The sequence below is a fragment of the Castor canadensis genome, chromosome 1 (genome assembly GCF_047511655.1).
Source record: "Castor canadensis chromosome 1, mCasCan1.hap1v2, whole genome shotgun sequence".
Lineage (NCBI taxonomy): Eukaryota > Metazoa > Chordata > Mammalia > Rodentia > Castoridae > Castor > Castor canadensis.
Window position 1 is genome coordinate 138,545,658 of NC_133386.1, and position 15,131 is coordinate 138,560,788.

The following is a 15,131-nucleotide window of genomic DNA, read 5'->3' on the forward strand; positions in this document are numbered from 1 at the left end:
AAGAGGTAGTCACCAAGAAAGCTCAGAGGGACACCAGCTACATGAACAGAAACAAAGACCCTAGAATGTAGCTGGGTGCCAATGGCTCACACTTGTAATCCTTAGCTACCTGGGAGGCTGGCAGCACATGAGAACAGGCTGGAGAGGCCTTTGTGTGGATGTTGAAAGCTTCCCAGGCCATGTCCCTGTCCTCCCACCACACGACAGAGCACAGCTCAGCAGGCAACACAACCTTTAGTGTAATTACAGCCTCTAACACTCCCAGCCTAGCACAGCCTCCAGATGGTTTACAACATCGGTTTCCAGATGTTCATCTCTTGGGCCAGGGGTAGTCAGTCCTTTGAGCTGGGTTCACTGTGGCACCTAGTCCCACCCCAGACTACTGAAGGAACTCAGCCCTGACTATGTACTGGGGTTCTCTGGTCTGAGACTCCATACCCACTCCAACTAGCTCAGGCCCAGACTCCACCGGGTGATCTTGATAAGTTATCTTCCTCTCTGGGCCTGTTTCTTCCTTTGACTTGATTATGCAGGACCCCAGCCTAGGTACTGGGGCAGGAATGGCCAACTATCTGCACGGGAATCAGGTGGCACGGGCCCTGAACACTTGCCTTTCTCCAAACCTGATTCCCCAATTCTCACCAGCAAATGATGACTGGGGGCTATCTACGGAGCCGGCTGACTCTCTGGACCACATGGAGAGCATCCTGAGACCTTGCCAAATGACAGAGTCACTAATAGTCTGTATCTGGGGACACTGTCCTGTTTGAACAAGCCCTGATCCCCTATAGCTCTGCCACATAAACCTGCACAGGCCCGAGGAGCTCAGGTCCTAGAGTCGGATGTCTTTAGTGTTCTCACTCCCTGCTTGAATGGACCTGGAGTCCTCACTGCTGGCCAACACTTTCCTCTTGGTGTCACTTCTGCCAGACCTGTGCAGGCCTAGCCGGCAGTGAGCCTGGGGGACAGAGGTAGGGTCTGTGGGTGGCTTGGCATCTCGGGCAAAGCGGACAAGCCTCTGCCCTGCCAGGAAGTAGAGCACAGGGTCAAGGCAACTGTTGGCACTGGCCAGTGGCCGGGTGATCTTGTATGCCATGTTGATGGCATTGAGGGTGTGGCAGCTGAGATCAAGTGAGCGGAAGGAGTAGTAGAGGGTGCGGGTGACGTGGAAAGGCAGGAAGCAGAGGGTGAAGACAGCCAGCACCAGGGCAATGGTGCGCACTGACTTGCGCTTGGCCCGTGGCAGGCCTCCCGTGGTCCCGTAAGCTGGCTTGAGCAGCCGCCGTGCCATGAGCACGTAACAGACCAGGATGACAGCAAAGGGCACTGCGAAGAGCAGGCCCAGCATGACAGAGCTGTAGGCCACAAAGTGACTGAACAGGTCAGGAGCTGAGGTGTCATGGCAGGTGATACGGGCCCCGCGCACACTGGTGGTGACAAAGTAGAGCACAGGTGCCTGGCAGGCCAGCACCAGCACCCACACGACTGCTGCCACCCGGCGGGCATAGTGGGCCCTGCCCCAGCGCAGGGAGTGTAGAGGACGCAGGACGCCCAGGCACCGGTGCACACTGATGCAGGTGAGGAAGAGGATGCTGCAGTACAGGTTGGTGTAGAAGAGGAAGCGAACCAGCTTGCAGAGCACTGTGCTGAAGGGCCAGTGGTCACCCCGGGCGTAGTAATAGACCAGCAGTGGCAAGGAGGCGGCGTACAGTGAGTCGGACACAGCCAAGTGGAACATATACGTGGTGGAGGCATTCCAGTTCTTGAGGCGGCACAAGAAGATGTAGAGTGCCACAACGTTCAGACCCAGCCCGAGCACGCACACCACACCGTAGGACACGGGCAGTAGCACATACTTGAAGTCCTCGTTGAAGCGGCACCTGTAGCCCAGCTCATCTCCATCCCAGGTGTCATTGGTGGTGTCATTCCAGGGGCTCAGGTCTGTTGCCATCACCCTGTAGGGAAGGGATGTGTGGGGAGGAAGTCATCAGGTCACAGTTGAGGCTCAAAGTGAAGTAGCCTGACACACCCACCTCACCAGGGCTAAGAGGGACTCCAAGTGCCCAGAGATTCCCTGTTAAGATGTGCTTAACTATGTCTAGGGCTTTTGTTGTCATCTGACCTGCATCTCTCCCTGGACCCAGAACCTCCAAACTCTACCACCTCAAGAATGTGTGAGGTCCATGAATATCAGCCATCACCTAATTCTAAAACTTTAGAACAGAATGGGCAAACAATAGCCCAGGGCCAAATCCACCCACAAGTCTGTTTTTGTAAGTGAAGCTTTGTTGGAACACACCATACCCCTGCAAAGTCTCAAAATGTTTACTATGTAACTTTAAAAGAAACATGCTGACTTTGCTCTAGAACCTCAGGATAAGAAAATTCTGAGATCTAGAATTCTGAGCTCTAGAATCAGAGGGCCTAAGAGTGGGGTCCCAGAGAAGTATAATTTCAGATTCATGGGAAGGGGACCTGATGCGGACACTCCGTTGTACCCTAGTGCCCACTGCCTGCTGAGGTGTTTCTGGCCAGGGCAGCCCACATCTCTGGAGCCATCACAAAGTTCACCTTTCTCCTCTCTGGGGAGGCTAGAGTATTTCTAAGGACCTTCCTCTTCCATCATTCATTCTATGTTCAAAAAATTTTTCTTTTAGGTATACTTATACTCTAGAACTTTCTACATCTGCACACAGTAGTCCAGCCTACCAGATGGAATAATGACCTTCCTGAAAAGTCCAGGGAAGCCTGAGGTCTGGGGTAGCACTGGAGTAGGGAGTAGAGGAAGGCTTCTTTTGTAAGGCAAATTTAGCTTCTTCCAAGCCTAGCCAGTTTCTCCTTGCACACCATCACTGTCCTGATGTTCCCTTACTTTGTCCCTATTGAGTACATGTCACATGGTATCTGGTCAGCTAGCAGACAGTAAGGGCCTGGAGAGCAGGATGCCACCTTCTTCCTCTCCTCACCCTACCCATGGACCACTAAGAGCTCTCTCAGACCTCGATCTAGGTAGGTGGTGCACACCTGTAGTCTCAGCACTCAAGAGGCTGAGCAGGAGGATCATGAGTTCATGGCCAGCCAGGGCTACATGGTGAAACCCTGTCAAGAAAAAAGGAAGGGAGGGAGGGGAATGGAGGGCAGGGGAGGAAATAAAGAAGGTAAAAGAAAAAGAGCTCTCTCAGCTGGGAGGCAGGGGACAGATATCCCTGTATGAAGGTCACAGAAGTGCTCCAAAGTCCTGGAAGGCAATCTAAAAATCATAGCAGGAGTCCCAGGTAGATCCTCAGACCTCTTATGGGCCAAACCCCAATCTTGGAGAACTGTAGCCCCCAAACTTCCCTCAGAAGGAACTTCACCCCACTGAGAACAGGAAGGGTGGCTTCCTCCAGCTCCAGGTGCATACCCATCTCCCCCACACTGCTGCTCTGCTCCTGCTCCGGGGCTGAGCACAACTGGTCCCTCCTCAGAGGTGGATCAGGCCCCTCCTCCTCCACAGTTAACATCTCACCACTCTGCACAAAGTTTTCTGTCGGTCACTAATGGTGGAATCTCTGACACTGAGAGGTGGAGTGGAGACTTCCCTGTGAACGGAGAGCACTGCCCTTTCCACCTGTTTTAAGAAATCCTGGCCACTGCCCCAGGCCAGCTGGGGACTCCATCACTGTGGCTGTGGTCCAGACTGACCCTGCCTACCCTCTTCCTCCACAGGCCAGCTCACCAAACTGTGAGGTCATCTTCCTAGTCCCCAGTCCCTGTTTTCCAGAGATAGCCAAGTCTCTGGTCTTCTCCCTCAGGCCTCCTCTCTGCCTCTCCTGAATCCAGGCCGTGTGAAGACTACTCTACTTGACTTTCTCACCGGCCCTTCTCACCTGTCACTAGCCCTGCTGTGTCCAGTTCTGGCTGGTCCTGCTCCGGGAGCATGAAGATATGAACTGTTTGAGGAATCTTCCAGGCTTCCCTGCTTTGTAGATGCTGTACTTTGTGTGTGGAAAGTCTTTCCAGAACCCACCCACACTCAGGCTCAAATGTGCCTTATCACTGCAGTCCTCCCCCTCTTCCAGTGCCCCTCAGGCCATTCTCAGGACTTCTTGGCAATTTGTCCTTCCACCCTCTACTCCAATACATTCCAGGTGCTCCTTGAGGTCTGGGTCCATCTGATGCTTTTCTCTGTCCTTATTCCCCAGAGAGAGGCCCCACCTATGGTAGCTATTGCAGGAAATAGAGAATGAATGAATGAATGAGTGAGTGAGCTAATGAATGAATGAACAAATGAACCATGAGAGGCTGTGGGATCCTAGAGGAGTTGAGCTTGATAAAGGTGCCTCTCCTTTTCCTCCCACCTTGGAGGGCCTGGTCTATGGGAGATTAATGGTGCTTAAAGATTTCTCAGCTGCTAAACCTAGGTGGCCAGAAGTCAGCCCAACTGTCCTGGGGGCCCAGCCCTCCTGTCCCAGACAAATTCCTGAGCTGTCTCCCCTCCAACAGATTCAGGGGCCCAAAACCTCTGTCCTCTGCCAGGGCCAGGAAATCATCAGAGGGTCAGATGTAGGTATTCTAGAGACCAGTCAGCTATCTGAGGCCAGCCAGGAGATTGGCCCATCTCTGGCTTAGTTTGATCAGTTCTCCATCCTGGATTCCTTCTGCTATCCTCCCAGTTCTGTAGGGACCAGGCTAGGGCTGAGCAGCTTCTGTGAAGCATCTTTATACTTCCATGTCCACCCTTTGATAGATAATGCCATAAAGATTAGATTAAGTTATTTGTTTAAGGTCACACTGCCAGGAATTGGAAAAATTAGGCTTGACACACAAGGCCAGATCTATCTGGGCCAAAACCTGAATTCATCACAGTCTGGGATAAAGAAGCAGGGCAAGGCACCCATCTTTGATGCCCTGAATCTGACCCAGGTTCTGTGCGCACACGCGCAATACCAAGCACCAGCCCAGCCTCCCAACCGTGGCCCCGCCTTGCACACCTGTACCTGACCAGCCCCTGCTCTCGCTGTCAGGATGCTCAGCGCCTGCTCAGGTTGCTCACTCATGAATGCACAGGCTTGGACTGGCTGCTGGAAGCTCTGCAGGAAACAGGAAAAACAGGTTTCCCGGCCTAGGACCACACCCGGCCTCCAGCATTTTTCAAGGCAGGCAGCTGCCGCAGGGGGCTCCTAAAGACACAGGGAGGTGGAAACCGTGTGGGCTCCAGGTCATGGGAAGCCAGCCAGGCCAAGCCATCCCAGGGCTGCCTCCTCTGCTCTAACCTTGGCCAAAAGAGGCAGAGAAGGGATCTGGTGTGCTTGTCCTGGTCAGAGTACCCTCTGCATACCCCACTTCCCATCCTATCCCACTGTCTACACCCAGCTTACATGCTGTAGGGATGGTCTGTTCATAGCCTCCTTCCCAGACACTCCTTCTCCTAGGTTCAGGAGCGGGTGCTCCTGAGGAGAAGACCTCCTCCTGTATCCTGGAGGGCTGAGCCCAGTCTCCACTGTTCCTTCCCTCTGTCCTGGCTCTGTCTTCAGCCCCACAGCAGGAAGTGATCAATACTCTCTTTGCCCAGCATACACTGCACAGTACTGCCAACATACCTTTGCCCAGGCTAGATCTCTAACTAGAGTCCCCTCCTCGCCTCTTCCACCTCTAGGCATTCCTCCTTGGGTGTTAAAAACACACATATATACCGCACCTGAACACACAGGCACAGACATACCCAGACACATGGACCCACAGAGGTGCACACAGTCACACCCAGATGCTCAAGCAGTGCACACATCGACAGTCTGGACAGTCAGGGCATAGAACAACCTTTGGAAATCACTTGTGCTAAACCCCCATGCCCACCTGCTTCATTTCTCTAATAAGGAGGAGTGGGATCCCCAAGCCCCAAGGAAGAACAGTGCAAGGGTGGGAGAGGAGAGGAAGATGGGCAGCTGCAGGAATAGGCCTGGTGCCTCTGGGCCACTGTTTACTTAGTTCACATTGTCCTGTCATCTTGGGTTGACATGGGCCAGTGGGTAGGATGCTATCTACCTATTTACTCTAGAATCTAGTGACAAGATGAAAGAATGTCACCTTTTCACCCCTCTCCTCCCAAGTGCACAGTCTGTCTCCCCCCCTGGGAAATGCCTTGACTACTTGACCACTTTCCCAAAGTCATCCTCCCATTTTTGAAAAGGCCTCCTCAACCCAACAAGGTTTCAATCTCTCTCTTCCTCACTCCACTTGAAGCCGGTCACTCACCAAGTCCTCTTGGTTCAACCAGTGAAGTTCTTCAGACATGCCCCATGTGCTCCCTGGGCTTCTAGAAGGACTACTGCACCCACCTCTTTTTTTTTTTTTTTTTAATATATCTCTGTGCTTTACAGTCAGCAGAGTCCCTTTATTTCTTAAATTATTAATTATTATTTTTTTTTATTCATATGTGCATACAATGTTTGGGTCATTTCTCCCCCCTCCCCCCAACCCCTCCCTTACCACCTACTCCGCCCTCTCCCTCTCCTCTCCTCCCCACCCCCTCAATACCCAGCAGAAACTATTTTGCCCATATCTCTAATTTTGTTGCAGAGAGAGTATAAGCAATAATAGGAAGGAACAAGGGTTTTTGCTGGTTGAGATAAGGATAGCTATACAGGGAGTTGACTCACATTGATTTCCTGTGCATGTGTGTTACCTTCTAGGTTAATTCTTCTTGAACTAACCTTTTCTCTAGTTCCTGGTCCCCTTTTCCTATTGGCCTCAGTTGCTTTTAAGGTATCTGCTTTAGTTTCTCTGAGTTGAGGGCAACAAATGCTAGCTAGTTTTTTAGGTGTCTTAACTATCCTCACCCCTCCCTTGTGTGCTCTCTCTTTTATCTTGTGATCAAAGTCCAATCCCCTTGTTGTGTTTGCCCTTGATATAATGTCTGCATATGAGGGAGAACATACGATTTTTGGTCTTTTGGGCCAGGGTAACCTCATTCAGAATGATGTTCTCCAATTCCATCCACTTACCTGCGAATGATAACATTTCGTTCTTCATGGCTGCATAAAATTCCATTGTGTATAGATACCACATTGCACCCACCTCTTCATTGGATTCCTTGCCTCCTCCCTGCCCTGCCTGTCCAGCCCACTCTGCAGTCACATGGTCTTGCTAAAACCCAAATACGATCGACTATGTTGAACTCAAAACCCTTCCATGGTTACCTATACCCTCAGGCTAATGTCCAAGCTCCTCTGCCTTGTATTCAAGGATCTGGCTGATTTGGGCCCTGTCACCCTCCAGAAAACCCACTGTCACTGTCTCCATCCTTATCTTCCTGTCTCAACACAGCAAAAGCAGCCTAATGGTTCTATCTTGCTCAGGGACACCCTCCTTTATCTTATAACATTTATGTGATAGCAGAGTTGAGTGAGCACTGTTTGTGAGTTAGGTGGCTTCATGTCTCTCTTTCCACTTAATCCTGACACTCATCTAAACAACCTCTCCCAGGCCACAAAGCAAGCAAACAGCACACAGCTCTGGTTTGACTTCAGAAGCGGTGCCCCTGACTACCACCTCCTACCCTGCAAGACTCAGGCCCTGTCCCCAGGGTACTCCCTGGCCATTCCTCTTTGAGTTCCTTTGTTCTGCCTGTTTGGTCAGGTCTCCAGCATAGGTGTGCCCAACTGGCAGGGCCCAGAGTCTATTATTCTGAGTACTTTCCTAGTGTGGAGTGGCCAAGATGGTTAGTGTACCCATCTCCAAGTAGAAATACTGATAGAGATAGTGCAAGGTCTCACTCAAGGTTACCAGGGAGTCAAGGGCAGAGCCAAGCCTAGCAGGTAGACCATCTGTCCCTTTACCTGGCTCTGCCTCTCCCAGGTTTGAGTCTTTCTCTCTGTGGCCCCAGGCTAGTGAGCTTAGAGTCAGGAGGAAGAGGCAGGGGCAGTTCCCAGGCTGGCTGTGGAATTTCCAGGGTGGTTGGACAACATTCCAGCTCCTCCACTAGGGTGGCTTCAAAGTGTGCCATCCGCCTGGCTGATATTCCCTGTTCAGCTTGGCAGGGGAGAGTGTCCTGTCATCTTCTGGAGACCACTGCTGCTGCCTCTCTCTGCAGGGCAGAGATTCCTGAGGAGAAGCAGAGAATCTAGACCTGGAAGGAGGGAGGAGGGAGGGCACTGGGCAGTTGGGAAGTCCCAGTTCTGCCATTTCCCAGCTGTAGGCCCCAGACAAGTCTCTCAATTCTGAAACCCAAATCTCAATCTTCTCTTACTAGAAGAACAAAATCTGCCCCTGAGGTTGCTAAGATAGTTAAACAAGATGATTCAGACTCATTTTATGAAATAATAAGTTTCAGCACATGGAGAGGGCAAGAATGGGTGGAGCCATCCCAGGAAGACAAGAGGGCCAGGAAGCCTCACAGGAATTAAGGAGAGGGTACAGATAGACTGACCAAAGATCACACTGAAGGCCATCCTCAGGGGGAAAGCAATCTAGGGAGCCCCCCTAATTGTCAGAGCCCTACACACTCCTTCCCTCCTCACCCATCAGAGGCGACCATATCCATGCCTGTCCCTGTGTAGGGTACCTGGGGACTCTAAGGTCAGACACTTCTTTGGGAAATGCTTGTGTGTTTGTGTGTGCATGTGCGTGTGTGTGCGCGTGTCTTACTGAGGTTTGAACTCAGGGCCTTGAGCTTGCTGAGCAGGTGCTCTATCCCTTGAGCTACTCCACCAGCTCAAACCCTTCTTTAATCACTGTCAAGTGATCACTATTGAGATGGAGGGAGGCACACCCAGAAGCAGGCAATGACAACTCAGGGTGATTAGGCCTGAAGAAAGCCAGTGAGGTCCCTATAAGGAAAGGAGGGGTCATCAGGGCCTTCCCTAGAGGACAGGGCACCTGACCTGCATCTTGGAAGATGAGTAGAAGTCAGATGTGGAAAGAGAGAAAGAGAGAGAGAGAGAGAGAAGAGTGAACAAGAGCGAGGGCAACAACCGAAAATGTTAATCACCCCTGTAGCTTGAGATTAGTGGAAGGCAAGGCTGGCTGCATAGGACTAGGTGCGTAGAAGTCACCCCCTGTTAGTTCCCAAATGACCTCCAAGGGGCTACAGGCCAGCAAGCCCCCCAGCCTTGCTTGATGTGTTACACTATGAGGGAGGAAGCAACCAGGCTGGTTGGGGAAACAGTCGAGGGGTAACCTCAGATGTTATCAGATGGTGCCTTCATGGTAGGTGGCCTCCCTTCCAGAAGGACCTCAGGCTCTGTAGTCCCCTTCCGAGATTCCTTCCCTCTGAGATCTCAGAATCCTTGCTGTGGGGCCATTCACTGAGGCTGAGGTCAGAGTATCTGAGTGAAAAGATCTTAGATCAGCCAGGCTTACAGAGCAGGAAACCGAGACCCCCAGAAGAAGGACCTATTCAACCAGGGCAGGACTCCAATCACTGCTCCCACCAGGGCCAGCCCAGCCCAGCCCAGGGCTACAGAGACAAGCTGCTGAACTGAACAGGCTCAGAACCACAATGCCCTGGACTTACTCACCCCTCACCCCCAAGCCTATCACACCCAAATGCCTCCAGCAGACTCAAGAGGCAAGAACCCTAGGTTCCGGCTCCAACTTGGAACCTGTGATATGCTGTTAATCTTAGTCAAATCTTGGGTTCCTCCCTGGGCAAGCTGTTAGTCTGATTGTCTCCCTCGGAGTGCCCCCAGGATTCCAAGGTCATTGGTTCTCAGAGTTGAATTCCAAGAGTGCCTGGTTCTGAAGGGACTGCTAACTGTTCCTTCAGTTTTGTTACTGTAGTTCAGACAGCCTCTGGTTTGAATATTCTCAGACCCACAGGAGTTTGAGCTTGGTAACATGATCACAGTCGTGATCACCAAAGTCCCAGCAAACACTTCTTGATGCCGTGTGCCTGGCTTGAGAGGGACCCTGCAAACCCAGCCTCAGATCACAATCTGCTGGGTCCTTGAGGAGCTCCCAGGCTGGCTGGGGGAAGGACACTGGCATGGACAAGTCCACTTGGGTAATTCAGCATGACCAAGGAGCCCACAGAAATTCCTACCAGTCCAAGGCAGTAGGGAGGCTTCTCAGAGATGCTGGTCTTTGACAGATGATCTGGGGTTTGTCAGGTGGACAAAGACATGGGAGGGCATTGAAGGCAGGAGGGGCCAATGCTAAGACAAAATGGGTGAGGGTGCAGCCTGTCTGTGAAAAGCCAAGAGATCCTATGTGGCTGGCATGGAGGGTTAAGTGGCATGGAATGTGTGGGGGCCTGAGGAACGCCTATGAAAGGGCTCAAATGCCAGGCTGAAGAGCTTGGCCACTATTTTGGCTTAAGGAGAGAAAGTCATGGTTAGAGCTGACCTTCACAAAGATGTTACCACATGGAATGTAGTTATGACTGGGGAGTCCTACCCAGGAGATGAGGGAGGAGACTGTACATACAAGGGTGTGGTGAAAAGAGATGGTCCCTTGGTCCTGGCCTCCCTGTGAGATGGAGAGCATCTTTCCTGCCCCCAGACCAGCCATGGCAGGAGTCTTCCTCCTACAAACTGGCCTGAAAGGCTGTCCACTCATCTAGAAGCCATATTTATGAAGTCTGAGCAAGATCCTCAGTGCCCAGGCCTCTCCTCTGTAGAGCTGTAGTAACAGTGACAGGGTACCAAGATGGAGGACCGAAAGCTGCCCAGCAGGGCCTCGGCTCCCCACACTCCCAATAGGGACTCCTGCTACTCATCTCAAGCTAGAAATGACCCAGGCCTAGGAAGACTAGGTGATCCAGCATGGAGGAATTCCTCTACTAAAGAACCCACTGTGGCTCTCTATGGAATAAGGCCACTCTCCTCTGTATTTCACTGGATCAGTCATTTCCCAAGTGCTCCGTGGCACCTGCTCTGTGCTCCATCTGTGCTGGGGATAGGAACAGAGTGAAAAAAACCAGAGATGGCCTGGCCTTGTCCTGCAACTGACCTCTCTCTAGGATGGGTACAGAGGTCAAGGAGGGCCCCATAGCCAGCTTCCCCTGATTAGGGCCCAGTAATAAGGAAAGGCCAGACCTGAGGACCCAAGGGCAGTCCAAGAGGAAGGTGTGGGCAGAAGGGTGCACCAGACAAGCAGGTAGGGGAAAGGAGAGATATTGTTGGGGCACTTCTGCCTTCCCTCCCCAAATCAGCAAGGCTTCCCTGGTGCTATGAGCAGGCCACAAGAAAGCCCCAAGATAGGCTCTGAAGACAGGATTCAAACTCCTTTCAGCCTGAAAGCCAGAGGACCACCTTGCCCTGATGAGGCTTGTCTTGGATGGGAGGGCTAAGCTGGGGCAGGTAGGTAGAAGCCCCAGGTTTCACCTTGGCTTTGTAACCTTGGGCAAGACCCTCTCAGAGTTTCTATTTCCTTATCTGCAAAATGGAGATAATAATTATTTTCTCACAGGGTCACTGGAGGATAAAAGAGAATTTTTGTAAATTGTCAATAGCAAGCTATCTCTGTGGAGGAGGTTATGTGGAAAGGAAGGCATTCAATAATTAAATTCCAATAATGAGATAATCAGCACAATCCCTTGCTATTGCATCTGTGCTCACTAGAGTCTTCAAAAGGTCTTTAAGCCTACATATCACATTCCTCCCCTGTGTGCGCAAACCCCTTTCCCGGGCTGGGGGGTAGCTCAGTGGTACAGCACATGCTTGGCATACACCAGACCCAAAGTTCAATTCCCAGAGTGTGGTGCACGTGCAAGCTTATGCACGCGCACACACACACACCCCACCTGCCTGGTCCTGGCCTATGTCTTAAAAATCCACACAGCAACCTTGCTTTCAAAAATACAAGGATCATCATTCCCAACTTATAGATAGCAAAACTGATGCCCAGAGAGGCACAATGACCTTGCTAAAGGTTACAGCCACAAAATCAAAGCTCTCATGGGGCCACTCATGAGGCGTGGATCTGGAAACCTCGGAACTCTGCGCATTCTAGGCAAGAGGAGGAAGGTATGGAAGGGCCACAGCCTCACTCTGCAGCCACACTAACCCTTTCTAAGGGTTGCCTGCCTTGTCCTTGTCCTCCTTGAGTACCTATGTCCATAGGCTAGGTGACAGGCCTTCTCTGCAGGGCTTCCTCATGCACATACTCTCTCATCCAGGGCCTTACTGGTGCTGGCCTCCTTTTTTAGAGGCTTGTTGCTCACAGACTCTTCTTTCTCTTACTCCCACCCACAGATAAATGAGACTTCCCTGGTGCCTTAACCTGATCCTCAAAAAATCATCATTACCCCAGCCTAGATTCCCTGTGGACCCAGGGAAGCTGAGGATTCCATGCTGAGGAGAACAGGAACCATTCTGCCCATGGAATCCAGAAACTGGCAGTGCTACTTCCCAGCAGGACCTGCACTTGGGCCTGACTCCAGGGGGTGGAGGTGGGGGGAGACCCAGCTGGTCACTGCAGTCCTAGTAGGGGTTGGGCACTGTCTTTCTCCTGACTGATCCTTCCTACAACACCTCTTGCCAGTTTAAAAGTCTTCTGACAGATTAAAGACTTAACTGTCCTCTCTAGCCTCCTCCCCCTTTCAACGCGACTGCCTCCCTCCCACCCTAGGACAAATGGGCCACCCAGGGTGACCCTAGGAGGAGGATGTGAGCAGCACTCCAGGTTTCCAGGGTTCCCGAGTCTCTGGCCAGGGCCCCACGCTCCAGGGGCAGCCACCTCAGGACACACACAGACAAGTTCCACAAGTTCAGTTACTTGTCCCCCTGGGGCGGTGCACTCACCCACCAACACACAGACTTCCCCAATACCCGGTACACACACCCTGCTGCCAGGGAGACAGTCCACACTCACCGAGATCCACGCTCCAGCTCCAGCGGAGGCAGAGTTCAACCACCACTGTTCAGCTATGCGCTACACCTAGACTCGGAACCGGACCCCACCGGGTCACAGCCCCACGCACCCGGCTCTCTCCCTGCCCACAGCTGAGTCGGCACCCGCGCCAGTCGGACCGGCCGCCTCCCGAGACCGCGCCCTGCGACCTCTCGCCGTGTCCCGTCCCCTCCAGGCGGCCCGCTCTTCGCCTCCACGCTGGGCTACTGCTCAGCGGTCCCGCGTCGCCAGAGCCGCATCCCAGCGCCGCGCGGGGTCCCACGTGCCCGGGAGCCAGCGCCGGGGCCCCCGCCGCGTCCTGCCCAGCCTCGCCCCGCTCCCCTCCGCGCGGCTCCGCCAGGAGGGGGCGGGGCGGACTCTGGACAGACACTGGAACCGCCCCCCACCCGCCCGGATAGACACCTCGCCACCGAGTCACCCGCTTGGGGACGCCGCCCTGCTCCATGGCCTCCGGGTCAGTGCGTCCGCAATGGGTGCTGCGCAGGGATGGGCGGGTCGGCCGAGGCCACCCGCCTCGCTCCCACAAACAGGGAGCACGTGAGGAGAAGTTTTCGGAGTCACCAAAGTTTTACAAGGTTTGCTGGGTGCCTGTCACTGACCACTGTAGGACCTTTGCGCTGATCCGCTGCCTCCACACCGCCCCAGCCCCAGCCTGGCTCACCTCGGAGGGACCTGCTTGGGGACTGTCAGGGCAGTACTCAGAACAGGAAAGCCAGTGGGGGGCATTGAGGGTCCTGCCTCTTTCACCAGCTCCGGAGGGGTCTGAGATCCTTCATCTCACCAGCAGGTCCCTGAACTCCCCATTCTTTTTGGTCCCTCATCTTAAGCTGCCTTCATTCCTTTCTCTGCCCTACTCTAATGGTCTGCTATCCTTATGGACCCTGTTTCTGCCCCTGTCCTACTCTGTGAGCTCAAAAGGGCAAAGACCATGGCTGTCTCAGAGGTCCTGGGAAATGCGCAATCCTTGAACTTGTGGGTGGATGAATGAACAGTGCCTCCCACCTCCCACCCCATCTCTGGTCTAGGAGCCAGGAGTGTAGGTCTGGCCCAGCTTCAGAGACTCAGAGACCCTGACCCAGTTCAGTCCTCAGGACTTCCTTTTCTGTGAAATGGAGCCAGTCACACTCGACTTCCACTGCTCAGTGTTCATCATCTCTTCTTTGGATGACCCAATGGCTGGACAAGTGCAGAGCTGGCCTCTTCCTGTGGCCAAGGAGCTTGCCAAGGGACCCTGGGGCCTTGGACTCTGCTGGGCTCCACATCAGCTGCCTGGGGCCTGGCTGCCAGCCCCAGGAGGGGCCCAGAGAGGGTGCTAACAGCAGTCCTGCCAAGAGTAAGAACAGAGTGGACACACAGAGCTGTGTGGCTGAGTCCCCTCTGCAGTTCTCCTGGGACCTCTGCTTAGGAAACACAAAGACCTCTTGTCCAGCCTCTGCCTGTTGTCCAAGCTGTTCCATGCAGCTTCCAGAGGCCTAGGTATCCCAGTGACCCAATTTGTGGGGCCCAGGCCTTAAGGTTCCAGTGTGGGGAAGTCTGTTTGGTCACTGGAGACCCAGACAACTCCCTTTACTTCTTCACCTTTTCAAGACATCAAACTTATTGTCACTGCTGTGCACTGCAGGAGAAAATATCCCTTTGATACCAAGATGAGGACTCAGGCCTGGCTTTAGCCTTTAGAAGACACACTAAGTGGCCAGTCCAGGGCTCTGTGACCCTGCTGTGGTTCAGAGTCTTAATTTACAGCCAAAGAAATTGCATCCCTGAGGTGCCCCATCAGGCAACTTCGTAAGGCCTGAGGAGCAGAGGAAAGCCTTCTCCTAAGTCTCACTGTCTTCGGTTCAGATTTCAGTCTTGCTTCCTCTCTCCTGTGACTTCTCCTGAGCCTCAGTCTCCTTTTCTGCAAAATGGAGTTAAATAGTCCTGACCAGCTGGCCTGTCTGAAGTTCTTTGACCATCACCCTGCGCTGGCCAGCTGGCCATGCCTTGAGGAATTAAAATTCCCTTTAGTGAGGGGCTGGAGTCTAGGTCCCCTGACACTTCCCCAGACCTTTTGGGGGTCCAGTAGGCTTCACATCCCTAGCAGAGTCCCCCTTCCTTGGGTTGTCTGGGAGCCCCCTTTCCACCTCAACTTGAACACTTTTGCCTTTATGTTTTATTTACATTTCCTGGTAAGAATTTGTTGAAAACACATAGAAGATTCTAAGGCTACGAGAATTTAGAACTATTGATCCAACCAGGAAATTGAAGGCCAATGAGTCACATAGCGAGTGCCACCTTAAGGGGTAGAACAGCATTGAGGG

General features: G+C 52.8%; 1 protein-coding gene across 12 annotated transcripts; it reads right to left on the reverse strand.

Moving 5' to 3' along the window:
- Positions 1 to 215: 215 nt before the first annotated feature.
- P2ry2 (purinergic receptor P2Y2) lies at positions 216 to 13,203 on the reverse strand. 12 transcript variants are annotated; one of them, XM_074083584.1, is made up of 4 exons: positions 12,793 to 13,203; positions 4,974 to 5,072; positions 3,870 to 4,206; positions 216 to 1,955 (listed from the first exon to the last, which is right to left on the reverse strand). In XM_074083584.1, the coding sequence occupies exon 4, from the start codon at positions 1,949 to 1,951 to the stop codon at positions 833 to 835; it is 1,119 nt and encodes a 372-aa protein (XP_073939685.1). In that variant the 5' UTR covers positions 1,952 to 1,955; positions 3,870 to 4,206; positions 4,974 to 5,072; positions 12,793 to 13,203; the 3' UTR covers positions 216 to 832. The 12 variants fall into 12 exon arrangements, with proteins under 12 accessions (XP_073939685.1, XP_073939657.1, XP_073939652.1 ...); XM_074083556.1 differs by having other exon boundaries at positions 4,974 to 5,162; XM_074083551.1 differs by lacking the exon at positions 3,870 to 4,206 and adding an exon at positions 7,818 to 8,082 and having other exon boundaries at positions 4,974 to 5,162; positions 12,793 to 13,202.
- Positions 13,204 to 15,131: the final 1,928 nt, after the last annotated feature.

Coding starts and splice junctions, on each gene's coding strand:
- P2ry2 (XM_020163897.2), bottom strand. CDS start 1,951: ATGGCAACAGACCTGAGCCCCTGGAATGACACCACCAATGACACCTGG.